Source organism: Solanum pennellii, chromosome 2 (assembly GCF_001406875.1).
Source record: "Solanum pennellii chromosome 2, SPENNV200".
NCBI classification, from domain to species: Eukaryota; Viridiplantae; Streptophyta; class Magnoliopsida; order Solanales; family Solanaceae; genus Solanum; species Solanum pennellii.
The window spans coordinates 36,908,383-36,936,291 of NC_028638.1; the positions used below are offsets into that span (position 1 = coordinate 36,908,383).

At 32.9% G+C, this 27,909-nt stretch overlaps 3 protein-coding genes and 1 pseudogene across 8 annotated transcripts; 1 reads left to right on the forward strand and 3 right to left on the reverse strand.

Moving 5' to 3' along the window:
• Positions 1–2,596: 2,596 nt before the first annotated feature.
• LOC107010401 (peroxidase 72-like) lies at positions 2,597–6,095 on the reverse strand. The gene is made up of 4 exons (XM_015209684.2): positions 5,812–6,095; positions 4,160–4,351; positions 3,328–3,493; positions 2,597–3,198 (listed from the first exon to the last, which is right to left on the reverse strand). The coding sequence occupies exons 1-4, from the start codon at positions 6,034–6,036 to the stop codon at positions 2,786–2,788; spliced, it is 996 nt and encodes a 331-aa protein (XP_015065170.1). The 5' UTR covers positions 6,037–6,095; the 3' UTR covers positions 2,597–2,785.
• A 1,070-nt stretch (positions 6,096–7,165) lies between these two features.
• On the reverse strand, positions 7,166–18,685 carry LOC107008803 (RNA pseudouridine synthase 5). 6 transcript variants are annotated; one of them, XM_015207990.2, is made up of 15 exons: positions 18,535–18,685; positions 16,483–16,640; positions 16,350–16,407; positions 16,238–16,265; positions 16,096–16,142; positions 15,914–16,004; positions 13,588–13,756; positions 13,041–13,125; positions 9,995–10,079; positions 9,810–9,885; positions 9,609–9,676; positions 9,419–9,488; positions 8,411–8,489; positions 7,965–8,058; positions 7,166–7,461 (listed from the first exon to the last, which is right to left on the reverse strand). In XM_015207990.2, exons 2-15 carry the CDS (start codon positions 16,589–16,591, stop codon positions 7,381–7,383), a joined length of 1,140 nt encoding a protein of 379 aa, XP_015063476.1. In that variant the 5' UTR covers positions 16,592–16,640; positions 18,535–18,685; the 3' UTR covers positions 7,166–7,380. The 6 variants fall into 6 exon arrangements, 5 of the variants coding, with proteins under 5 accessions (XP_015063476.1, XP_015063475.1, XP_027770497.1 ...); XM_015207989.2 differs by having other exon boundaries at positions 18,540–18,683; XM_027914696.1 differs by having other exon boundaries at positions 16,483–16,632; positions 18,540–18,677.
• LOC107008804 lies at positions 16,647–18,525 on the forward strand (annotated as a pseudogene).
• Positions 18,686–22,418: 3,733 nt separating the features above from the next.
• On the reverse strand, positions 22,419–24,826 carry LOC107009168. Its single transcript, XM_015208446.2, has 2 exons — positions 24,570–24,826; positions 22,419–23,076 (listed from the first exon to the last, which is right to left on the reverse strand). Exons 1-2 carry the CDS (start codon positions 24,735–24,737, stop codon positions 22,837–22,839), a joined length of 408 nt encoding a protein of 135 aa, XP_015063932.1. The 5' UTR covers positions 24,738–24,826; the 3' UTR covers positions 22,419–22,836.
• Positions 24,827–27,909: the final 3,083 nt, after the last annotated feature.

Genomic DNA, 27,909 nt, shown 5'->3' on the forward strand with positions numbered 1-27,909 from the left:
GCAAAGTGATAAAATGTTTTTAATTTGAAAATATAAATAAAATAGACCACCTTTATGTTCTAGTTTGTTACTGTGTACTTGATTTTTATATGCGTAGATTATCGTACTTCTCAATGATCATCCAAATCTGCTATCAAATTTCTTTGACAAATTTTTCACAAAATTACAAAAGAGTTAATAATTTTATTTTTATGCAAAGGATCACTTAGTTATGAGAATTAATTTTCTTGAACTGGATTAATAGGTTTTATTGGGTTGTTCACAAATGATTAAGGCCTCTCCTATTTATATACTAGATGATTTAGATACTAAAAACTTAAAATGTTTTATTTTTTTTACAAATATCGCCCTCAAATATTTAATACTTAAAAAAATTTATACTTTTTCCAAGTACAAAAATTAAACATATCACTTTACGAAAATTTAGAAAGTTTCACTAAATATCTAAGTTTCTTTTGTACCTTAAAAAAAGCCAACTTTATTTTTCATAATTTAGTCCATTTAATAGTTAAACTTAAATAGTGAAAAATAATTTTCAACCTGCATAGTGCATATGTTGAACAGACTATAAGACATTTTATTAAACACTTTATGAGCGCCCAAAAAATTATTTAGTGTTAATTAGTTGTCTTTTCAGACTTGGTAAACATTTGTGATATGAATTAACGAATTATTAAACCATTAATAACTTGGATCAATAATGCAAGGGTATAAATCATCACAAATCTATTTCATGACACTAACATATCCTTTTTTTTACGTTTCATAAACACTTCAAAGATAACTCATTATCACTAGGGATGTTCACGATTTGGTAAAAATTGATCTTAATTGTAAAACTGAATCAAATTGATTAAATAATTCAATTTTTATTTGATTTGGTTAAAATATATCCGAATTAAATCAATAAATTATATACATAATTTTATAATTATATTTATGTTTTCATTAAGAAAAAAAAGATCAAAACAAAAAAGTTATCGAAAGGGCCATCGTTTTCATAATTATATAGACATTGAATTAACTAATTGTTGATAAAAATAAGTTGATCAACACAAAGAGAGCGGTTTTAGACTTTTAGTTGCTCGTGATTGGAGCTTACTACGAGAATTATAACATAAATTCTTTTTAATGCATCATTGTCTTTCTTTTTCCTTTGAATGAATCGTTTCTTTTGCATAATTAATTATTAAATAACCGAATCAAAACTTATAACAACCAAATCGATTTATAAAGTAACATGTTTCTCTGCTAAATATCCTCACAACCCTTTGGGAATACTTTGCGAGAGTACTGCTTTTCTAGACATTTATCTGCCTCGTCGACCACTGACAAAGGAACGTACCTGGAGGCACTAGCCCAAAAATCTAATCACAATAATATTCTACTACAGAAGTCAACTAATCGGAGATATACTAACCGTATCCATCACAGAACATCATAAAAGTCAATAGGTCACACTACACCATTTTAGGCCTACAGCAACACCACGTAAGTGTAGCCTAAACTAGCAAAAAGTGTGGCCTTTGATAAAAGATAAAGTATGTCATATAAATTGCATTATATCACAAACAACACACACATAATCAAACATTAACCTAACTGAGCCTTAATAAGACACAACAACAAACACAACCCAATCGACCCTTATATACAGACAGGTGCAAACAACAATAAATTATACTAATAATGATAGACAATGCATATAAATACGAGTTATATTATAAAAATTAATAGTGTCATGTACCAAGTATATACACCTACCGCCTGCCCCGATACGCTAGGTAGTATCCATGTGACTCCCATGGGTTAAATGGACAGAGGGACTTATACGGAAAGCTGATATACCCCTCAATTTTGTCATTTAGAGCTGATATACCTCTTGTTATGAAAGTGACTTATATATACCCTATTTATAAACAAATGACTCACATATACTCTTTTTCCTCTAACGGAAATGGAAAAAAAATTAATCTAATTTTTTATTATTTTTTTCTAAAAATATAATTCCATATGAGTAAATTTAATCCTCGTCAAACATATTTTTTTTTGACTTTTTTTTTGTTTCAATGACTAATTTAGAATTATTATTTAGATAATCAAATTTATTTATGTTTCATTAATATTCTTGTAAAGCTTATTGTAGATGACCAAATTTTTTTCTTCGAATACAAAAATCAAATAACAATATAGACAAAAAAAAATTCTTTATACTAAGAAATGAAAGGAAAAAAAAATAAGAATAAGAAACTCAAATAATTATAATAAAAGAAGTCAAAAAATAATTTATGTATAAAAAAATTAAAATATACCTTGAACTTTGATAGAAGAATCATATATACCCTTAAATAATTTTTTAAAAAAATTACTTCTGTTAAATGAAGGGTATATGTGAGCTCATTTTGTAACGGTAGAGGTATATGTGAGCCGTTTGGATAACGGTAAGGGCATATATGAACCACTTTCTTAACGAGGGGGGTATCAGCTCCAAATGACAAAGTTGAGGGGTATATCAGATCTTTTTTCCTTTTGAATATCATAAACAGAGAACCCACAACATGATTGACAGTAAATTTAGCATTTATGTGACTATAAATTATCTCGTTAAACGTGAATTACTTTAAATTTAGAAAAATAAACTTTTTACAATAGATTAAAAAGGAAAGTGAGCCACGAGACACGGATAATATTTCATGAGAAAGTAAAATTGAAGAATGTCCAAAAAAAAACAAGAAAACACATAACAATATATAGAGCCGCGATTTTTCATTTCTTCCATGCCCCTTTAATGATTGATCTTCCTGCAATTCTTCCTGATTTCTCCCTTGAAACCCGTTAAAGGTGAAATATTTCCCATCTTAACCATAGACTTTGCGAAATGCTCGAAGAAAAGCTCATTGTTCTCTGCATATTGTTTCACAAGTGCTAGCGACTCTTGATTCTTAGTAACAAGAACTTGATCTGAGTTCAACAGTCCCTTTGAAGCCAATAAGTTCTTAAAGTAGCTATTGTCAAATTTCATCGGGGACACGAAATCCAAGAAAAATAAGGTTTGATCACCACCAGATCTTGGACACGTAGCGCGCAATTGGGCAGCGTATGATTGTTCCAATGTATAGTCTGGTAAACTGTTTCCTGACTGATTGTAAAGTCTCTGCCTAAAGCTGGTGCATCTTGCATTTCCAATTGTGTGGCTCCCTATACAACAAAAAGTTGACATTAGTTTGCGTGATAACATCACCTTACACATATTGTCAGTGCATATAAGTTGAATTCGTTAATATCTATGTCCTCTAGGAAAGCGAAAGAGAGAGATAGTTTTATTACCAGATAAAGCTACAAGATCAACAATATCAAGTCCCTTCAACTTGAATTTAGTAAGAATGGTATTGAATGTGTTGTTTGGAGCAGGGATATTATAGTTGGAGCCACTTAAACTAGCACCTCTGGAGTCTCTTCTTCCTAATGGTACCTCCCAGTTTGGTCCACCAACCTGTATATACAAAAATGAAAAAGGTCGATTTTGTTAATCCTAAAATGTACTTTTACGACAAGAGAAAGTTGCTCAGATGGTTAGCATCGGTGTTCTCCAAAACATTTTTGGGGCGAGTCTTGGGGTGGGGCGTATCAAAAACGCTTTGGGGCGTAAATTAAAGAAGTAGATCCCATAAGGCATAAACCCCTAGTATAAAAACGCAAGTTCTGGGCGTAAAAACGTACACCCGGGCGTTTTTATTTTTAAACTTTTTTTGCTTTAAATCATATTTTTAATATTGGTGTGATGATATTTCACAAATAGTAATTATAATACTTTTTTTTCTTCATTATTGATTATTAAAACTTATTTCAAATAAAATTCACAAATCATTGAAAGATTTACTTTTGCTATTGTATTAATAATAAAACTATAAATTAAATACACATAAAACTACGCCTCGTAGATCCATAAGATTTTACGCTCCGTGTCTGGATACTTACATCTCGCCATGTACTATATAAAACGCCTGACCTCACGAGTCACGCCCCCATCTTTTAAAACATTGTTTAGCACCGTGAAATACTTCCAACATGAGTTCAAGTCGGCAAGGAAGCAAAGGTGGGAGCTAATAGGAGAGGAGTTAAAAAAAAAACACTTTTACATGATAGCTATTCAACTTACTAAAACTGTTGAATCTCTTGCAGCTAGTGCCAATATGTCTGCACATGATACAGTTTGAGGGCACTCCTTCTCCAATGTCTTCTTAATTTCATCAATGACTTCAAATCCACGAACTGAATTCCTGTTGGGATTTGATCTTTTCTCACTAATTATGGTTCCACTGTTGTCAAGAAGCAGAGATGCATCACACCCCTACATGAAAGATTGAAAATAATAATTAGTCATCACTTTTCTTTTCTTTTTTTGAATCCCCCTTGGTAGAATTGTACATCTGACATTCTTACATTTGTTATATAAATATTAGGCAGAACACATAAGCGATTTCTTAAACTTTCACGCTTTTTTCGTTTAGATACCTTAATGAGGTCATATTCCTATTAAACACCTTATGTATACCCAAAGTGTGTCTATTAGACACTTCAATGACATTACCAAAAATATATAGAGTGCGTGACTTTCAAATACTATAATATAAAAAAGGAGTCAATCATACCGTGACATGTGGTAAATTAAAAAATAAAGTATTTTTTACAAAAAAAAAATTATCAGATCCAACAGCCCCTCTGCATCTTTTTCTTTCATGCCCCTCCTCACTGTCAACTTAAATTCCAACATTAATAATTTTATGAACTCTCTATTTGTTCTTTTTATTTTTATTATAAAAATAATTCATAATTTATACTCCCCTTTCCTCCCAAACAATATAAAACTATTTCATAATTTATCCTCCCCTTTTCTCCCAAACAATATAAAACTATTTCATAATTTATCCTCCCCTTTCCTCCCAAACAATATTCTCTAACTTGCGTAGCTCAATTCTTCTTCTTCCTCTCTTTTTTATCATTAACAAATATGATTAAAACTTAAAATTACCAAGAAATCAAAAAGGTACAACTCCGTATTTAGTTATTTTTAGCAACTTTGTTTATGGGTTTTGTTTAATCATGTTTTTTTTTTAATTCAACCATCAGGATTGATGTTGCTTTAATAACACCATTTTAATTTTAACTTTAGAGAGTGAAGGAAGAAGACATTTTCAACAAGTGAATAAGACATGTTCTACGGCTGATTCGAGAAAGCTAGGACATTTGAAGAAGTTGAAATCGACAAATTGGACATTTCTTTCGCTGTGAAGAAGATGAATTAAGATTTTTTTTTTATTTTCAGCAATAATGGTGAGATGTGGAGAAGAGATGAGAAATAAAAAAATGGGAGAAATCTAGGGTTGGATAAATAAAAGGGGAAGATTTGGACCGTTAAGTGTGCCAATCAGACACATCAGCTTTTTTTTTCTCTCTTCACGCGCTCAAAAGGCGTGCCTCAAACGACGGGTGACAAGTCAGCCAAGTGTGTCTGATAGGTACAGTTTTGAGTGATTTAAGGTTCAATAGGAAGGAGCTCTTGTTAAGGTGTCTATACGGAAAATCTTGACAAGTTCAAGAGGCCGCTTATGTGTTCTGCCTAAATATTATTTCCTCTATCCTACTTTTGTGTGATACTATTTGATTTGATACAAAATTTAAGAAAAAAAGACATACTTTAGAAATTTATCGTCTAAAACTAACCTTAGATAGTTGTGTCACGTCAGTTGGGATTGGAGGGAGTACGTAAAATAGGGTGTGATATTGTATATAATAATATTAGAACGTTACCTTGACAAAGCAATCGTGGAAATGCAGCCTCAGCAAAGAAGCAGCCATTCGAGCCTCCTTGGCTACGGCCTTGGCAACAATAGACTTGACTATTTCTTTAGCTTGGGGACATGATCTGTCATAAAATTGTGGGAATAGATAACCACCATAAGTCTTAGAAGACAAACAAATTGGTGCAAAAGCAAGGAGAACAATAACCATGAAGAAGCTCATTGATTGAGCCATAATGAAAAGTATTTAGTTGAGGGCTTAATTAATTAGTATACTAGGGATTAATTTGAGAATGTAATTATAAAAGTTATGGCTTGTGTTGATGAAATTGATCCATATATATATATATAGTGTTCAATGAATGGAGTGTTTGTTAACAAATGGAGTTGGTAGCTTAGTAGTTATGAAAATAGTATTAGTTTTTTCACAAAGTGAAGCAGAGACATGTTCTTTACCAAGTACACTATCATGATTGATTTGGTTGGCAATTAAGAATTCACATTCAACTTTATAAGAATTTTCAAGATTATAAATCATTCTCAATGTCAATGCACTATAAATTATTGATTATAAATTCTTCACTTAACAAAGCTTAGTTAGCTATATTTTTAAACCTTTGTAGAAGTTGGTTTCTTTTTCTTTGAAAATGCAATGATTATGCGTTGGTCGGTTCAGTTTGATTTTATATATTATTGGTTCAGTTTATCGGTTTTTGATTTTTAAATATGTTAACTCAATAACAAATCGATAAGATTTTCTTTATCGATTTTCGGTTTATCAATTTTTTATTATTATCGGTTCGGTTTTCAGTTTACCTAATCTATAAAATATTATATTCCTCTTACTTCTCTAACTGCTTTGATATAGTAAAACAAGAAAAATAATGAGAAATTGCATCAATAAGAGAAAATATAGTACGAAGACTATAATTACGGACCGTTACAAACTTACAAATGCTACAACCTACAATTACAAATTAAAACTAAAATAAAATAGTCCAACAAGACTATAACTAAAATTAAATAGCTACAATTGTGAACTCCCTTACTAAAATCTTTAGGCTTTGATTAAATAGTATAAACTAGTAGAGTACTAATAAATTGATGTAGTTATAGTGTGTAATTATATATTAAAACTATTAATATTTAATAATTAGGATGGATAAAATAATAAATTATTACGGTCTTATTAAGTTATCAATTTACCCGATAACCCAATAGTAAAAATCGTTACCGAACCAATAACCAAATAAATTTTTATAAACCCACTAAAAACCCAATAACATTTTTTGGTTCGATTTATCGATTGGTTTGATTTTTGCACACCCCTAATGATTACTCCAAAGAGATCTAATATAATAATATAATGAAGATTCAGTTTATCATTAAAATTGCTAACTGAAATCAAATGAGAAATATACGTAGCGATTAAAGGGGGAAAAGGAACAACAGAAAATATTCATGGAAAAAACAGAAATGGAGATGTTTAAAAACAGTAAACTGAAACTAATGAGCGAAACAACAGGTAATGCTCGATACTGGCAACTTTGTCCATCTTCTGTGTATAAATCATCTCATACTAGCTGGAGTTTGGCTGGTTAGCCTCGCGTTCTTCTCGTGTTTGAAGGATAGCTGGAAGAGGTGCTGTAATTTTGATAAGCTGCAAGATGAAGTACTGTCAAAAAGTTTACTTTGAATTGAGATATCTAGCAAGGTAGTCTTGTTTAAATGTTTCATAAAAACAATTCAATTGTCAAACATGATCCTCTTTGCATATTAACCAAAACTGAACTTGTTCCAGCCCAAATCTAAAGCATCGAAAGCTTGGGAACATTGAATCAATATAGTTTCATAGTTAGACTAAAAATTGATGAGTACATGCTTAAGGTCGCATTTGATAGTCAGTGCTGCTACCTGACAAAGGTATAGAGTGATAACAGCGATAAAGTAATCTAACAGTTTAAACTGTCAGCAACACTGTATCATCAAAACAAGCATTTCAGATGAATACTCCTCTGATTCATTATGTAAAACTGCAAATGACTAATAATAGAATTGCTAGGGATGTAAATATGCAAATGTCGCATTGAAACTATTGAACTTTGTTAGATCGGTAACATCTAAATTACTGTTTCTAAAACAATACTAAGAAAAACAACTAACCTCATTTGTTATTGGGTGAATAAGACCTATTTGATGGGCATGCAGGTTATATCCACAGTCTCCAGGAACAGGATTCTCAGGTCTTTGATAGCCACTAATAAGAAAGTAAAGCCAATTAAAATCTGATCATGATATTAGCAGTAGACAAAGCGATTGTTTTTGTTTAAAGGTGATTAGATAGAATAAACATTTAGCTACTTTCTGTTTCAATTTTAAGTAATTTGACTATCTTCGCAATTAACATGAACCATAAAGCTGTATTTGGTCCAAAATAGGCATAATGTATAAACTATTGTAATTGCCATGATAAAGGTCATTGTTGATAAGTACAACAGGATAACCAAGGATGTGGAAGAAGGGTAATCCAGATAGCAAATTCAGTTAGTGTTTACTACTAGGACTATCGGTTTAAAATGAATACCGACAAATAAAGTCCAATTTCATACCCATCTTTCTCAAAACTTTCATCCAATAATTCAGGATGAAAGCACTTTGGTTGCCCACCAGATACATAAAGAGGATCACCTGGTAAGATAACAATTATTAATAAATCATAGAAGGAGCAAAACAAGTTTTTTTGTAATACTACTTATATGAAAAGAAAAGCTGTCGTAGCATGCTACAGTTATGTTACAAAAGCACTCCTAATTATACACAAAGATTAATCAATTGACATTGGTTAGTTTGATGAGGTATACAAATTATATTTTCCATAACCAATCTCTTTAAACAGACACCCTAGGGTCTATGAACTCAGTACTGTTGCCTAGAAGTTCAGCTTGCACACAGTTAAAATTAACTCAGGGATAAAAATTCTTAGCCTTGGTAAACAAGGGAACATAGTTGATAATAAAATCTGAACACGAGATGTTTGATGAGAAATTACATAATGAATGATACAGTAAGGAATTACTAACTGCTCTTTTTTAAGTTAGCAAGTGTTTGTCGACGGAACAAGTATCTAAACCTGCATTTAGATTAGCAAATCATTTTTGCTTGGCTATAATCTAGAGGAAGAAACACACTCCAATGAAACATAGTTCCAATAACATATTTAATATTAACGTTGTAGAGGACCTCATGTCGACTTCATCGGAGAGGTCATTGACATTTCTGTAACAAAGTAGATGCATACTCACAGGCATAGTTCAGGACTCATTCTCTTCTTGTAACCCAACGTATAGACTTAAGTTCTTCCATCACCTTTTCTCCTTGCTCGTGCAATTAAGTAGATACTTACTGATATGCTTTCATAGAACTAAGAACAACAAATGTTTGCAATGCACCATCCAATGTCGAGTACTAGTCAATACATGGCTGAAGTTGGCGAACTTCGTGTTTCTCTTTTCTTTTGTGCATGTTTCTTTTAGAAGACAAACTGATACTTCCACCTCTATGCTTATATTTAATTCTTTTATGATAGGGGAGGATAGCGTAAAAAGTTTCAGATTTACCAATTAGTGGATATCCTATGAAAGAGAGGTGGATGCGGATCTGGTGTGGCCTTCCAGATTGAATTTCAACCTGTTAATAATGTACAACATTAAGGAAAGAAAATATAAGGTTCCTTCTCCTGCTCAAGGGTAAGGAAGGTTAAGGAAGGTGGCTATAATATTAAATTTCTTATGTCTTGACTTCTAATACCTGAACCAATGTGCAGTTACTCTCTGAATCTCTTTCAAGAACGCGAACACTGCTCAAAGCTGGCTTCCCTAGAAAAAAAGATCAGAACAGATTAAGCCAACACTAGTGTCCTCTGAAGCACCACATGAATGATAACTGAATGAATCTTTTACAAAAAGTTATTCAAGGAAATGTTCGCCTAAAATAAATAAATTTGAAAACCTGAAGGAGAAGCAACATACAACCCTTTAGCAACTCCAGGATATTTAATTGTACCAATTGGTTGCTTGATGACAACCTATCAGTCAAAATTAATTTTAAATTTAAGTAACCTGATGGATTGAATGCCGTAGAATAGACACTCAAACAGAAAAATTGAAACCGGGAGAATAATATTATGCTATTACCTCATCCATATCCATCACACCACTTACTAGCGCCCGATATATCTTGCAAATCTTCCTCATTGTATTGCACTCTGAGTTGGTGCATCTATACAAGTAAAGTTTAACCATCCGTGTCAAAATGATCCACATAACTTTTTTACAAGACAAAATATGCGCTAATTATGGCAGAAAAGTACAGGAAGGGGCACAACTTTCAAGAAGTAAATGATGTTTCTAAATTTTCTTTGCGCTTTAGTAGGCGGTCCACCAGTGCCATTCCAAAAAGTGTTAAATAAAGTCACCCTCTTCAGATTAGGATTTCGTTTTTCTTTAATAACTGCATTTCTTCAGAAGATCAAAACATCAAAAGTTACAAAGCTAATCTCAAGGAAGAATGCAACAGAAACGATTGGACCTAACACCAAACTTTTAGTTCCTTACTTACTAACCAACAGCTATCTTCATTATATAACACGACAAGTCGATAAGCATGCAGAAGTAAAGGTGAACTACAAGTGAGATATAGGGAAAATAAAGTCTTTCTACGTTGGTAAAATAAATAAAGTCCTTCATACTGGTCTCACTGCTCTTTAATCTGTAAGAACTTGGTTTTCTCTCCTTTGGGGGGTTTATAAATGGAGTGGGCATGATTTTGTAAAGATGGAAAAGTGTGTAATCAACATTAACATACCCAGTGTGTTCCCCTAGTGGGGTCTGGGAACGGGGAGGATGGGGTATATGCAGACCTTACCCCTACAGAAAACTCTGTAATCATAGAACTTAATGTTTAGATGTACTGGATTCGACTTCAGAAATTCAAGCTTCTATAAGTGGATACCATGTAGCTTGTAAAAGGACATAAATCAAACTAAATTTGCACCCAACTTTTGTTGTGATATTTGCTAATTTTGTGCCCAATTTGATTGTATTCTAGGAAGTTCCTAGAAAACCAAAATAGAGAGTTAGATATTTAAGGGGACCAAATGACATACAATATCCAATGCATTGACCAACTGATTCATACTTATCAGAGACTTCTCTGATGACCTCAACAGTGTGTTCTATGAAGTGGTGTTGATGGGCAAGAGAGTTACTAGGATAATTTAGAGAATACTTAGTCAAAAGGTAAGAGTTGAAGATCCGATCAAACCCAAATTTGTTTTTATCACCTCTACAAAGTCCGCTGAAGGTTGAAAGACACTTTTTCTCACCTGACAACAAATCAAGTCTACTAAAGAGGTTAAAGTTTTAGAGAACGGATATATTGTTGAAAACAGAACAAACTGAAGAGCTTAACTGACTTTGAGATGAGTGCTCTCCAACCATTGGTGTGACTGGAACTGATTGAGTGGGTAGCATATGTGCTGCTTGTGAGAACCAAGTCTGGAGTATATTAATGTAAAAGTTTGGATGTTTAATTACCAGCTTCTTATTTAAATTTTACATATGGAAGGATGTATGGAACTATGGATGAATGAAGTTAATAAGGGTTCCAGGAGTTGGAAGTAGAGGCAAGAAGGAAGAATGGTGGAAGCTCATCCCAGCATGTATCTGGTGGTCTATATGGAAAGAAAGGAATGCTAGGTGCTTTGAAGGACAGAAAATCAATTTTCAGGGACTAAAACAAACTGTACTAGTCTTCTATTTTTTTGGTGTAAACAAGACTTGGTGGGGAATGGGGTAGAATAAGTTGATTTCTTAGGGAACTTGTAATCTGATTACCATCATGGAGGTGTGCTCATCACACTATGGGATGTAAGTTTCCAATTCAGCATCTCTTGGATGATGAATCTTTTGCGAATACAAAGTTACCCTTATCTCAAAATAAGGGTGCCAAATAAATAAAGAGCACTTTCTAATCTGCATCGGGAAGGAATAGAGTAATCTCGCTTCAACGAGGCAACTTTCTATTTAATAGTAGCAATTGGTATCTGTGTCTTTTCTTACTTCAGCATTATAACAGCTCTCAAAGACCTGAGTTACCTTCTTAACTAGGAAATATCGAGCTAAACATCCCCAAAAGAAAAAGAAAAAAGAGAAATGGAACAGCATAAGGAGAGTAGAGGTAGACTACACAAGAATTGGGCAAGGTGATTAGACAAGGCATGACACATCTTCAACTCACCAAGGACATGACCCAAGATAGAAGAGCATGGAGGTTGAGGATAATGGTAGAAGGTTAGCAGATAGTTGTGGAGGAGCATGGTTTAGGCTTTGAGTATCTTATTTGCTCCCTCTTCTCCTTTTCGATATTATCATTATTATTTTATTATTTCTTATTCGTCAACTTTATCACTACTTCGTTTATTTGCTTTGGTTATCTTTCAATTTTTACTATAAATCAGAACCCATTTGTGGGATCACACTGGGTATGTTTTTGTAGTTCTCATTGTGTTCTTTACCTTCATAACACAAACTTTCAATCCAAAAGTTATAACAGTTCTCTGTACACATTGTTAGAATGGTCAAACTAAAATTTAAAGCAAAAAACATCTTTGCCTACAGAATACTGTCCAAATAAAAGAAAATAAAGAAACTAATTAACCTCAGTATGTTGGAAACAATTAATGGAAGTATGAGGTTAATAAGTGAATGGTACTTCTAGAAAAAAGTGAATGCTAGAACTAAAACACCAAAATACTCGAACACTTGAAATCACTAGTCAATTGAACCTTGTACAAGTATAGAGTAACTGAGTTTTCTCTCTAGAACTCCAATTAGGGGGGACAATTTCCGAGCTGCTATAGGCCTTTAAACAGGAGCTTGTTGATTAAGCATGATGAAAAACCGAAGAATTTGGACAATCTGATGTTTAGCAATGTGGTGGCATATCCGACTTTATCAAGAGAGAAGTTTGCATGCCAAATTAACAAATGATTTCAAGAGCAATAATAACATTAATAAGACAACTTGAGAATCAGTGTCTGACACTCGAGCATAGACAGTAAGCTGTCAATATTGTATTATCATATTGATGCTCTTAGCATCTAACTAATATTAACAACAGCAGCATAAGTATGTACGGAAAAATATGGCATGTCTAAGTGGTGAAGCAAATTCAACATACTTGTCTTCAACAACTGACGTCCCCTCAGCAAAATATGCTGCAAGGCGAGATTTACAAAGCTTTGTTTTTGCACAGAGCAGTATTCCTGGAACATTCCATAAAAGAATCAACAATGTTCTTTCTTACTTGACTTCAGAAGAACAAAAAAAAGGAATTATAAACTGTTACATGAACTTTTTATAATATTAGATAGTGCCAATAGTTCTAGTAAAACCCTATTCTGCATGATGACTCGATTTTGTATTCTATTTTTTCCAGAATTGGTTATGCTTCGGTTTCCTTTGCAGAAAGGAGGTAAAAGATGGCTACAATTTAAAATATCTTATTATATTTGTATCTAGTAATTTTGTTTAATAATTCAAATTAAAAATTCTCTGCTACCATTTACGACAGGTTAATGTAATTCTGTTCTTTTTAAATAAAGGGACACGACATTAAATGAAAGATTACCCGTCTTACAAATTATACTCGGAGCACAAATTCATTCTTTGTTCTATCAGTGTACTTGGAGCAGAAATTCATGTACAGATGTACTTAGATAACTCACCTGATGTACCCCTTCCTAAGCGATGAACTGGGACTGGATGTGTTTTTTGACAACCTGACGGAGTGGTTGTCAGCTTACATGCATGCCACTGGAGTTGCGTCAAGACGGTCCGCTGCTGGTATAACCCTCCAGGAAGAACTTGCAAACCAGAAGGTTTATTTACAACAATCTGAAAATTGAGAATACATACCATGAATATACCTTTGGCCCATAAGGGATACTGTGAAAATTCTCTACCAGCTATGCTACATTATGCTCTTTATTTTATATATATATATATATATATATATATATATATATATATAGAGAGAGAGAGAGAGAGAGAGAGAGTTAGGAGGGGAATACCCGGTTCATCAGACCTTCAACCAGAAGAGCTAGGCTCGGATTCCTGGTATAGGTATTAGAAAGCCAGTAGCTCTGTACTTCTCTACCAGCTATGCTACATTGTGCTCTTTCTTATATATATATATATACACACACATACACATACATTATACATGCATACATATAAATACTCCATTTTCTTTATACATCCACTCATAAGACTTCCAACCGCAAGGCTTCTTTACTTTAACCAGTCCCAATTTAAAATTTTCATTCAAGATCAGAATTGGGCCTGTAGAAAAAGATCTTTGAGTTCAGAACGACTATGCCTCAATTTCAAACAAGTTGGGTGACTATATAGATCCTTTATATCCAATCCATTCATTTGGGTTTATTCTTATACTGGAATTTGCCTACAGATTATCGCATTTATCCCTACAGGACATGCAAATCTCTAACCAAACCAAAAAGACTTCTGGCAAACACCAGTTATAATGCAAGTATAACAACAACAATTAAACCTTTATTCCAAAATGAAATGGTTATATATATATATATATATATAGTTAGGAGGGGAATACCCGGTTCATCAGACCTTCAACCAGAAGAGCTAGGCTCGGATTCCTGGTATAGGTATTAGAAAGCCAGTAGCTCTGTACTTCTCTACCAGCTATGCTACATTGTGCTCTTTCTTATATATATATATACACACACATACACATACATTATACATGCATACATATAAATACTCCATTTTCTTTATACATCCACTCATAAGACTTCCAACCGCAAGGCTTCTTTACTTTAACCAGTCCCAATTTAAAATTTTCATTCAAGATCAGAATTGGGCCTGTAGAAAAAGATCTTTGAGTTCAGAACGACTATGCCTCAATTTCAAACAAGTTGGGTGACTATATAGATCCTTTATATCCAATCCATTCATTTGGGTTTATTCTTATACTGGAATTTGCCTACAGATTATCGCATTTATCCCTACAGGACATGCAAATCTCTAACCAAACCAAAAAGACTTCTGGCAGTATACCTTTTTTGGCAAAACTGAATCTGAAATAGAGAAAAAACACTATTGAAAAACTCATATCTACCGAAACAATGCAGTGCGGTGGCCGAAAAGTGCTTGAAATCTGGTTGGGCTTTGGTCACCGGAGGTTTAGTAGACCTTGTGGTAGTGTTGGATTTTGCACATTACCAACAGAAATAGAGATAGTTGTGAGTAGTAACCGAATTTGCACAGTGAGTGCTGATTTTGATGGAATGATGCACAGCGATACTTTTCGAAAAAATGGTTGAAAAGAGACTCACGAGTGCGATTTGTGGTGTAGATCTCGCTGGAGAAGGCTGCTTTAGACAAGCGTGGCAGCACAAGTCACGAGGAAGGCTTTCTGCCGGTATAGTTTTGTAACTTATGGTCGCGAGACGCCGAGAGGCTGGGGACCCCCTGGTGTTGGTTTTCATACAACACTGACGAAGACAAGATCTTGCAAAAAAGATAAAAAGAAAGCAATAAAGTTTGAGAACCACAGAATCTACCAATGTGGTTTCTTTAAGTTTTGCTTATTAAACCAAGTTCTCTTAGAAAACCTCTTGACAAGATGGGTAGCCAACAGGTGTTTTATCACAAATACAAGGAAACTGGTGTTATCTTATCTTATTCATATATTTTTATTATTATTTATTTTGGGAAGGGTGGAGCTAGTACAAGATTTCAGTCTTTTACTTCAAGGTTGTTTATGACTGGAAGGAAATGTCATGATTTCTCCTTCATGTAGGCATTTGAATTGCTCAAGCCCTATATGCATCTAGATGTCTTTAACTTTTTAATTGATCACCTGAGTACTCAAGTCTAGTTTCATCTCTCTTAAGTGTCAGGACATCACTAAGATGTGGTCATTGATCTTTCCTCATGAAATTCCCAGTTTTCCTCTATCGCATAAATAAAGTATAAACATTGATAACAAAAATAACCTCAAATTTAATTTACCAAGTAGTCATCTTCAAATAGTACTTCTAGCAAGTAAGGTGCATCAGGTTCTCTCCAAGGAAGGCGACGATATACTAATTCAGCACCTGCTCTGCACATCCAAAAACTACACTTCAGATATTACTTCACCCAACATATGCAGGCTAAATCTTGCCAAAAAAAAATCATTATACAGATGTGACCTGAGTTCAGTATCTGGTAAGATAACAACTTTATTATCAATTGTTATCTGCAATAATTAAACATGACCAAGCTTCATTCATAATCCCAAGATACTCCATGTGCATTAAACACCATGTTTGACCATTTCCTTGACAAACTAACCTGTTTATTTTGAATTCTCTGCAACCAACTGTTCAACAGTTTAATATCTGAATCTTCAATAACACAAGCAAAAAAATAAAAAGAAGTTTTGCACAAAGGATTGGAAGCTTACCCTTGTAAAGGAGCTGAATTTTTGTACTTTCTAAAGTAGAATTCGATCAATGTAAGACCTATTAATTTTGCAAGAAGTCTACAATTAAAAAAAAGTTTATCCGAAAAATGAGTTTATTTATGTAAACACAGACCAGCATCGGTGGGTCGGACGATGTCATGGTAGGATAATCCCTCATTAAGTTGCGGCCACGGCACTCCAAAGTACGCCCTCACCGCTGCAAGCTCTGCTTTTTCTGACATTCGTAACTCGGAGTAGGGAAAATATCGCCAGAAGCAACTTCCTGAAACACTATTGTCAACAAAATTATCATATTCTAATACCGTATCCTCGAACTTATATACAAACCAAAGGTTAAAAACTAATTGATGAATATTGTTATAGAAATACGTCCTAAAAGGAAAACATTGTCTATATAATAGAAGTAAATAATATTATTTCAAATTTTCTTGTTTGATTTAAATTTATCTAAGTGTCCCCACATCACCTTCCGCACACGACTTTCTTCATTCTAGAATCAACTTCAAAAGGGAGAGAAGTAGAAAATGACAGTTAATAGATTAAAATTTCCAACCAAAGGGACTTAGATGGCCAAAATATAACACAGTTACTTATGTTTCTTTGTTCTTCAGGCTCCTTCTGTATGTTCTAGCTCCTAACCAAAGGGAATGAGGGAAAGTGACAGCAGTGGTTGTTATGAATCTGTGGTGTAACAGTCCCTTTGTGTTACTTGAAATTTCCTTTTTCCTTGTATTTGTTCTGGGTTTTGGCCTATGTTGCTTGGACTCTTCAAAATTGTGGGTGTTGGATCCTCAAAAAGTAGTCTATATTTGGAGTATTTGACACGAGTCTGGCATCATTTTTGGAGAGTCTGAGCAACATAGGGTTGGCTGAATGCATGAGGATTTTGTTTATTGACTTCTAAATTAGTTTTATCAAATCTACAGAAGTTACTTTTAGTTGGCTGCTGCAGCTCTTTTATCTCTTGTTCTTCCTAAGCTTAATGTAATGAAAGCTTCAGGCAGCAGTATAACTTTTGTTCCTGATATTCTTGAAGAGAAATATGATCTTAAAGGTATCAAATTTTCAGATGCAGGGATAGTTGAGCTGACTGTTAGAAATGGAAGTTCAGTGAAGCTACAATACCTAATGCACACGTCACTTCTTATAAGCCTAAAGTTTATTGGAAAGACGATGGCTTTGAGGATGTTATTTACACCCTTCCTCCTTCCAGAGGTGGCATTGGTTTGGTAATCAATGAAATCTCGGAGCCTAATCCTAAAGGACCAGCACCCATGGCAAATACAACAACACCACCTTCTGATCAGTGGACTGTCACAGATGTTGACTCTGACTTTATTGATGCTCTCCAGGTATATGGCACTATGTCATTCATTTATTTAGAGCAATAAATGGAACAACTTTCTGAAATATGCCTATTCCAGACTATCTAAGATAAGATTGGAACGGTAGATTAGCAATAACCATACATGATTAAATGATTGAACAAGGCCTAACCATTATCTCTATTCAAAGACATTTATTTGTTTGTGTAATGTTTTAGGCATGATTTCAATCGTGATTGCATTTATCTCTTCTCGAGTATATGAACCACCATACAACTGAATAAGAGACAAAATGTTAAGTTCATAAATGGGAAACAGAAAAGAGAATCAAGTAACGACTGTTCAATAGCATTTAACAACCAATAGAGCTGAAAAGCTGCAAAATATCTAGAAAATAAGACTCAACAATTTGTTTTCCCTACTCCATTTTCACTCACTCTTTTTATCCTCCATTTTCTATCACAACTCATCATTGCCAAGTAAAGTCATTTCGAGCCGAGCACATAAAAAAGTCCAGGCATAAACCCTAGCCCAAGACGACGGCTTATCAGAGTCGAACAAGAAATTCGGGAACCAGAATAACCACAGTTCAAAATTACAATTCAGATAGCTGAGAAAATTGAGATTATAGAACACAATTCAAAACTATTCTCAAAATCCATCAATATACCAAAAAAAAAAACTAATCTTAGCCATATACATACAAAAGAAATCAGGATCGCTAGAGAAAAAAAAACACAAATGAGCGGAGAAAATAAATTTAAAACCCATATACAAATCGAAAGAAAATATAAATTACAATTTGAAGAGCAAAATTAAAGAATCATAAAGAAAAAGACCTCACATCAGTAGATTAATCCAAAACTTGAAGAAATCAACAAATTTCTGGCCAAAATATTAAACTCAAATTCAAATTCTACAAATTTCAACAGAACCTTGAGAAGAAATCAGAGCAACCGAGTATAGTGGACTATTAGTAAAAAGGGTATTTTGGTAAAATGTCAAAAATGTCTTAGACTGGTGGGTGAAATAAACTAGAATATCTTACATTAACGATTTGATCTAAAAATGGCCTTGTAGTCAATATTTTGGTTCAAAAATGATCTTAAACTTTGTTAAACAAATAAAAATGTTTTCCGTCTATGATTTCGTCCAAAATTGTCCTTGTTACTGATAATTTGATCCAAAAATACTCTTATTGTTATTTAAATTTAATGTGTCAAAAATGATCATTTTCCAAATAAATCTATTATTTATTTTCTTTTTAACACTTTTTTTCGAATAATGTTTTTTCAAATTTTGCAAATATTTATCCTACTTCAATTTAAAAAAATCTTATTTTATTATAATTATTTTTTATCGTCATATAAATAAAAATTAATAATGGATATACAACGATGTTATATATAAAACAAATATTATTCATCGGAATGGTACATGAAATTATTCTATTTTAATTGATGAAATGAGATTAAGAAAGAAAAAGATATTTCCTACATTTTTCTTTATTAAAGTGATTTTAAAAAAAGAACACAAGAAATTAATAATATTTTAATTAAAAAGAAGAAGATTATGTTGAAAAAGAGAAGAAATAAAATATTTATTTGGAACGGGTATTTTTGATTCATTTATTAACTATAAGGGCAATTCTGGATCAAAGTATTGACTGTAAAAGCATTTTTGAACCAAAGTATTGACGACAAGATTATTTTTGAGCCACACTATAAACGGAAGATATTTTTGTTCATTTCACATAGTATAAGAGCAATTTTCATCTTTTTTCCAAAAAGATAGTGAAAACGATTTAAAAGGGCGAAAAAGGAAAAAACATTATCTATTTCCTGCGTTATTTAAAAATAATAATAATAATAGAGGTTAGGAGCCAACAAATTTTATAAACATTAATGGATCGGAGCCTAATGTAACCCCATATTTAATAGTATAATTTTGTGGATTATAGAAGGGAAAATTACGCGGATAAGCAAACTTACTCATCATAGTTATAGTTTGTCATAATTACAACTTGCGACTAACATTATACATTAATTACGTGGGCTGACTTTGAGTTTGTATAATTAGTCATGTTTGTATATGTATAATTCGCCAGGATATACAAATAAATATGTATTATACAAATTTTTTTAGCCTATATACATATAGAATTCACCTCTCTCCCACTCTCTGCCCTTTCTCTCTCGCCTCTCTCCTCCCTCTCTCAATCTCGCTTGCCTTTCTTCTCCCTCTCCCAATCTCGCTTGTCATTTATACAAATGTATATGTACAATATACAGTTATATACTATTATATACATATACAATTCACCTCTCTCCCACTCTCTGACCTCTCTCTCGCCTCTCTCCTCCCTCTTCCAATCTCTCTTGCCATATATACAATTACATACGTATAATATACAATAATCTAACCAATATATATATATATATATATAATTCACCTTTCTCCACTTTTTTCCGCCTCTCTCTCCCAGTCTCGCTCGCCTCTATCCTCTAAATAATATGTAGCTACAAATTCAGCTTCTTCTTTTTTTTTAGTATACCTGATTTTGAAAGGTTCAATTGAATTCTCTTGGTCGAAAATATAGCGTGTAATTAAATAAACATTCACTTTTTTCAATATCAATGTATATAATGTTGGATCCTCACACTAGAGGGGAAGTTGTGGCAAAGGTGGCTAAAAAATTATATAAATCACATGTATGGCATCCTTGTTTCCACTATCAAAAAAATAAAGGGAAACTTACGTAAATGTGCTATAATAATAAAATATTTACCATTTATAGCAACAATATTTTTTTTTCACTTGATCGCTTTTAATTCATTTATAATACAATTTTAATACATATTACAAAGAACAATTTATTATTCACATTTAATACAAGTTTTAATGATGGATAATACATTTATCACACATTTTAATACACTTATAATACAATATGACCATTTTTTACCAAACAAACACAATATATTTAAAAAACAATTATAATTCAAATATATTGCATAAATAATTCACTTTTAATACATATTACAGATTTATCACAGTATTGCTATAAATGGTAATAAACAAAAAGTATCGCTAAAATCTGTAATTATTTTTTAAAATGTATTAATTTATGTAATTTTTCCAAAAATAAATCAACTATGAAATTTGTTCTATTGATTTGTCGTCAAATAGCTCATATCTAATATGATTTTAATCTGTATTTAAATAGTATTAGCAATGAGTTGTTGTGGATTATTAGTGATAGAAGTTGTCTATCATAAATGCCTATTTTGTTGGTAGTGATTATTTGAGAATGTGATTATAAAAGCAATGGAAATAAGGAGGGCTATATATAGTGTTCAATGAATGGAGTGTTTGTTAACAAATGGAGTTGGTAGCTTATTAGTTATGAAGTTAGTACTAGTTTTTTTAGCTAAGTGAAGCAGAGATATGTTCGTTACAAGTACAATATGATGATTGATTTGGTTGGCAATTGAGAATTGACATTCAACTTTATAAGATTTTAAATCATGCTCAATGCATTACAAATGATTGATTATAACTTCTTGCCTTCACTAATAGCTTAATTAGTTGTATGTTTGAAACCTTTGTGAAGTTGATCAAGGATATCGGGAAATACTTATCTTAATAGAAATATTTCTTAAAATAAACAGTTTTTAGCTGCTCGAACAAACAAGCTCTTCGTAATAAAATTATTCCTCATTAAAAAAAAATAAAGACAAATGAAATAATTCTTTGTATAATTGAAGTAAAAATAACGTGCATGAATAATATAAAGTTATAACACTAATTTGTGATAGAATGGCATGCATGATTTGGTTAACAACACATCCAATTTGCTTTGGGGTGAAATGATGTAGATTTATGAAATATAAAAAGTAGTCAAAATCTCAATGTTGGAGCAGAAGCAGCTGCTCTGTTTATATTGAATATATTCTCCACAAACAAGCTTTTCTACTCCATTCATGTCAAAGATCAATAGAATCATGTTTATGCCCAATATATTCTTTACTAGAACAATGACAATGTGGTTGAAGACAATTGTTTCTCTATTTTCTCATTATTAACCAACTCTCATTTTGCAACATATTTGCAGCAAAGCTGGCAATGTGGAACGAGTTGTTCAAGCAAATTTATGAATTCTAAGCTCTCGAATGAACGGAACAACATGCCATTTGGAACCCAAGATATTGCTTTTCAAATTGGCTGAACATTGACAAGAAGGGATGTGATGAAAATTAATCGTCTATTTGATATCAACAACATACCAGTGTAATCCCACAAGTGAAATCTAGGTAGGGTAGAACGACCATATTGAATTTGTCCATTGAACAATTCTTTTGTCCACTTCTTCAGTTGCCTTGGATTTCTGCTAAGCACTAAAACTTCACCTTTTGCAAACGAGTCTAACTACTCTGGCGCTCTACAACATTTCATGCACCAATTATCTGCCAAAACAGTCTTTCGCAAGGAAGTACTAAAGACAATTAAGACGATCCAGCCATATGCACAATGAAACCAAGTTTTTGCCTGAGACGTGAAAGAGTTTAAGATAGACTGCAGATGGTAAAATGAACGACGGATCACTCTTTGCTGAGAACTGTCGAACCAAGGCAGAATGCAGATGGTAAAAATGTGCATAAAAACATATTACAGGGCCAGAAGATATCAATTGTTGGCAGTGTTTCAATCATCAAGCAACTGATTTTTCTTAAAACCTGGGCAAACTAGAGTTTAACCAGACAACTTTTGTTTTCCTTCATATCTGAACTGATAGTTATAAAACACAAGTGTGTTTTCAACTTGCATAGGAAAGTTAAAAAGAAGTAACAAATTACCAGAAGCCTCAAAGTTGTCAATCACATTCTAGTTTTGAGAGCTTATTTCAAGATCAATGTTGCTTTGTTTCAGCTCTACTCAAATCACTATTTGTTTTGTAGAGAGGCTGTTTCTGGAAGACTCTTGGCTGAAGTGTATCAAGCCAAAGTAAAGCATAGCAGTTAATAAGAAAAGCAATGTAAAACCGCAGCAAAATAGTGCAATACTTGAAATACAATAAACTACTCAATGATAGAAAGCTCCGTTAAGTCCTTGGTTCATAATCAGACACCGCGTTATAGGGTTTATGATGACTTTGGCCGGGTAATATTACTTCCTGAAAATATCTGCTTTGAATTTGGTGAGGAAGTATCAGATCCCGGCTTTGTATGCATTGTATTTGGATTTGTGAACCATGTCGTATACAGAAATTTCTTCTGGGGCCCTACGTGATTGCATATAAGCTTAAGCTTTTGTCTTTCCCTCATCCATCTTAAAACAATCTTCATGTGCCCTTTGCTTGTCAAGCCTCTCAAGCCAACATCCTGGAGTTTTACAGGGAAAAACAGTTAGCAAAGAACAGCCTAGAGTTCTCAGAACCAAGGGTTCAGAAATAGAAAAAATGGCATACTCTGTGCTCGGAAGACGTACAGTAGCTGAAAAAGGAAGACTCAAAACCCCTAAACTTCCACCACAAATAGAATGGAGAAAAAAACACCTGTTATTTGTTATACAGCAACTAATTGTTCTTGATATGGTGAATTAGATGCTACAGATATTACTTAAATTTAACGGTCAATTGTTCTTTGCGTGCATCATATATTTCCAACACCTAGAAGAGTTTGCAACAGCCGTCAATTTGTCAAGTTCATTTCACAAACACAAAGGATGATAAAATACAAGGCTGGAGATGCTTAGAGAAGAATGGATCTTAAAGAAAATAAGGGTAAGGGTAACAGATGACAAGATGAGCTGCTCATGAAGCCTCCTAGGGGACTTGTGAAGCTGCTAAGATATGGTGTTGCTTAAGAGATCAAGAGCAAGAAAGTTTGTGCAGTCTATACCTATTAGCTACAAAGTCACCACTCAAGGTATCAAAGATAAGAGAATATGTTGTACTAAAGTCAAACATCAGCGCATAGAAGCACCATGGAAGAAAACTTAATTTATACTCCCTCCGTTTCAAGAAGGATGACCTAGTTTGACTTGGAACGGAGTTTAAGAAAAGAAAGAAGACTTTTTAATCTTATGGTTTTAAATTAAAGTTATATCAAATGTACCAAAATGCCCTTTAATCTTGTGGTCTTAAACATGTCACGTGGAAAGTTAAAGTGTTGCCAAAAAAAGGAAAGGGGTCATTCTTTTGAATCACACTAAAAAGGAAATAGGGTCATTCTTTTTTAAACGGAGGGAGATGTTTTTCCCAACTTTATAAACTTGAACCAGAAAGAAGAACATTGACGGTTCTTTCAAGCATAACTTTGTGTGTGTCGATTTCAGATGAAAAAGTTCAAGCTGATACATGAACCTGTTTAGGTTGCTTAAACATAAATCAACTGTTACAAACTAAGAACTGGATCTCTCAATCAACTTTTTGATGCCATATCACTACAGTTTTCAATACAATCCTCTAACAAAAATCCTAGCATCAACCCTTTGAAAAGAGGCATTGGAAGGATACTATTTGAACTATTATACTGATTAACAATTGACCATTCATTTCAATTCTAACCAGAGGGAATCAAATTTTTGCAAAATTTGTTAATATCTCAACAAATCTCCCAAACACCAACTTAGATGTATTAGAGAAAAAGGTAAAAAAGGAAAAATAGATCATTTATTTCAGTTCATTCACCACTGTACCAAAGTCCATTTCTTATTCAGCACCCAGCAGTTCCAGCATCTAAGATTACCAGTTCGGCAACAAATCAACAAAATCTCAAGCTAAGTATATGAATGATTCAAATGTATTCACTCTACGATTCAATTTATTTTTTATATAGAATGGTGAATTGGAATAAGAGAGGGAATTAATTACCTTTACACGATCCCAGGTTTCGGCAATATTGAGAGGTCCATGCTCCTTGACGATATCGAAAATGGTTCTGGTGATGGTTTGTGTCTGCTCGGGTGGAGTTTTAAGCTTAATTGGTTTCATCTTTGGTTTTGGTTTCCTCCCTACCAACCTAATCGCTGTAGCAAACATCCTTCCTCAGTTACTTCCTTCAATATCTCTGGCTATGGCGTAAACCCTTTTGCTGTTACAGAACCGAGTTCTAATCCCAGTTCATAAGCCCTAAAATGATGACGTTTAATGACAGTTTTACCCTCATTTATGTGTTACCACATTCCCCAAATTTTAGTTGAGAGTATAAAGGAGGAGTTTACAATCAAACCGAAATCGATAATTCGAATCGAAAAAAGTTATTTGCTTAGTCCTAATAGGTTATTGATTTAGGGGTCCTAATAATGGTTTTGATTTGTTTTTGGTTATCGAGTTATCGGTTCTTAATGGTTTTAAGTTTTCTTTTAATTAGTTAATCGATAATTTGATAGTAAATTAAATAACTATATTTATACCATTTTGTATATAAAGTGCTTGACTTAGCTAGCGTCTGGTCATAAATTTCCAAATATTCGTGGCAAATATTATTTGAGTGAAATTTCACCATGTGTTTGGTCATAGTATTTGAGAAATATATTTCATTTTTTTAGAGATTTATCCCCATAAATTTTAAAAACTATCAAAACTAACCATAAGTTTGTATTACAAGTCAATTGGATCTTTGTTGCAACAATAACAAATAGTGTCCATGATACTAGAGCAATGTCGTAGTTTGGAGTGAGTGCAACAAGCATAATTCCATACATCGTAAAGTTGACAAAGCACATGACATTGTTACCCTGAGCCGATTTTCATCATTTTCATCAACAACCATATCATCATTTGATATTCACTGAATATTTCATCAATATTTTGGTGTTCACGTAAAAAATTAGGCATCATACATATATTGGACCCTAAACTTGGCTTCAAATTTTAACTTTGACCTCCAACTTTCATAGTGCACAAATCTGCACTTTAACTATCCTACCTTTCAATAAATAAACACGCGAGTCCAACCTGGCATAACGCGTGAAATGCACGTAGTCAGCGTCGTGAGAATTAATTTTCGAGGCCCACAACGGTAAAAAAAATATTGAAATGACAATTCTACCCCCTTCCCCCAGGATTCCGGCCAATCTCCGGCAACCCAAAACTCATATTCATTTTACCCAGCCGTTCTCCTCCTTCCTCCACACCAGAGCACAACCCATGAAGCGAACGAGCTTCGAGCTCGCTAAAACCACCAAATACCCGACCCAAAACCTATCAGATTCGTTGTTTCCGGCGAGAATCATCACGAAACAACACTGCTGCAACCAGCAGCTCGAACCAGACACAAAAACAACAACCAATTGACCCCAAAAACCCCATGAAAATAGACCCATCAACAACAAAAAACCTAAACCCAAGAAGTCAGCCATCAACAAACCTCTAAGCTCCGTCAAACAATGAGCTCCAAGCTCTAAAAACCATTAGGAGGAATTAATTTTGATTCTTGTATATAAATTAAAATTAAAATTAATTTTGATTCTTCTATATAAATTAAAGTTAATTTTTATTTTTTTTATTCTAAAAATCGACGTGTAAAGTATTTAACTAGTTGACAGTCATTGAGTGGTTCACTAATACACGTTGGAGCGATTGCCTTTCACGCTCTTTGACTGTAAAAATCGTGTGTTTATTTATTGAAAGGTAGGATAGTTAAAGTGTATTTGTGCACTATGAAAGTTGGAGGTCAAAGTTAAAATTTGAAGCCAAGTTTAGGGTCAAATATATGTATTATGCTTAAAAAATTATGTAATACAACGCAAACAACTAATATAAAGGGTGCTTTTGGAAAAGATAAAAGTTTGGGGTAAAATTTCAATTTTAAAAACATCCAAATGATGAGATTTGACCCCAAATACTAGAAAAAAATAGTATTTGAAAATTGGGTTATTTGCCAAAAATATTTGCCAAATAATGACAAATTGTATGGACAAACACAATTTGCCAAATTTTTTCTCAAATATTATTTGGGAAATCTATGGCCAAATGGGTTAGAGTTTAGTTATCTACTTTATTTCTAATTGTCCCGAACTCTTGGTTATTCTACAATGTAAAATTGTTTGCTTTAAAGAAAGATGTAACTCGTGAATTCACGTGCATGGTTCATTTGGTTTGTCATCTTGTTATTAAGTAATTTTCAATTTTTTTGTGTCAAATCTTAACGGTTGAACCGATAATCGATCTGATAATGATAAGTCCATATTTTAATGGTTTTATAACGATTTAACATCTCTTCAAAATAATAATTTGTAAGTCAAATCGATAAATTTCAAAACCCAACCGACTAATACACAACCGCTGTCACTATATTTTGAAGTGTTGAATCATGAAAAATGAAAATCTTAAATAACTCTATTTTCTCTTCTTCTTCGTTTTTTGCTTTTACTATATTTTTTGTTTTTAATTTTTACCTTAATTTTTTTTATTTTTATAAAAATGAACCAATTTTAATTATATTTCATATTTAAGAGTTCAAATCATATTTATTTTTGGCAATGTACACTCAAATAATTAAATATATGTTACAAATTCATTGAACTAATTAAGTGGATTGTCCATTGGATATTCATGAATTACTTGTATTCATGTATGTATATTTCCAAGGTGATATGATCCACTATGGATAAACATGTATCTATTAATTTGGTGACCTTTGGGAGTGATATCTCAACACTATAAATAGAGACATCACTCACCATTTGAAGTACACACTTGAATAAGAAGAAAGTCTTATCTTCCATCTTACTTCTCTTGTCTTCATCTCTTTATATTTATATTGCCATGAGCTTGATTTTATAACACGTTATCAGCACGAGCCTCTAGTCAATTAAAATTGAGTTTTAGTTTTTCTTTAACTCATGTTTTGGTTGATCTCGTTATGAGAATCAAGGTATTATATGCATAAAATCAGGTATGTATTTTCTAGAATATTTTTATGATTTAGAATAAAAATAGTATTCAGTCACTAACAATTATCAGGAACCGAAGACATATACTACTATTGGTTGAATATGACATACTATACAAAATTTCTTAAATAGAAGAAGGTATAAAATTTTAATAGCATGAATTTGAATGTTATTTTGATTGTTTTGAAAGACTCAAAGGGTGAGTCATGTTGTACTTCGGTTTATTATACCGTTGGTTAAGGGTAAGACGATGGATTCAAGTTTCATCGCACCAAAAGGGTAAGACATCAGGTTAAAGTCCGGATGCACCATAA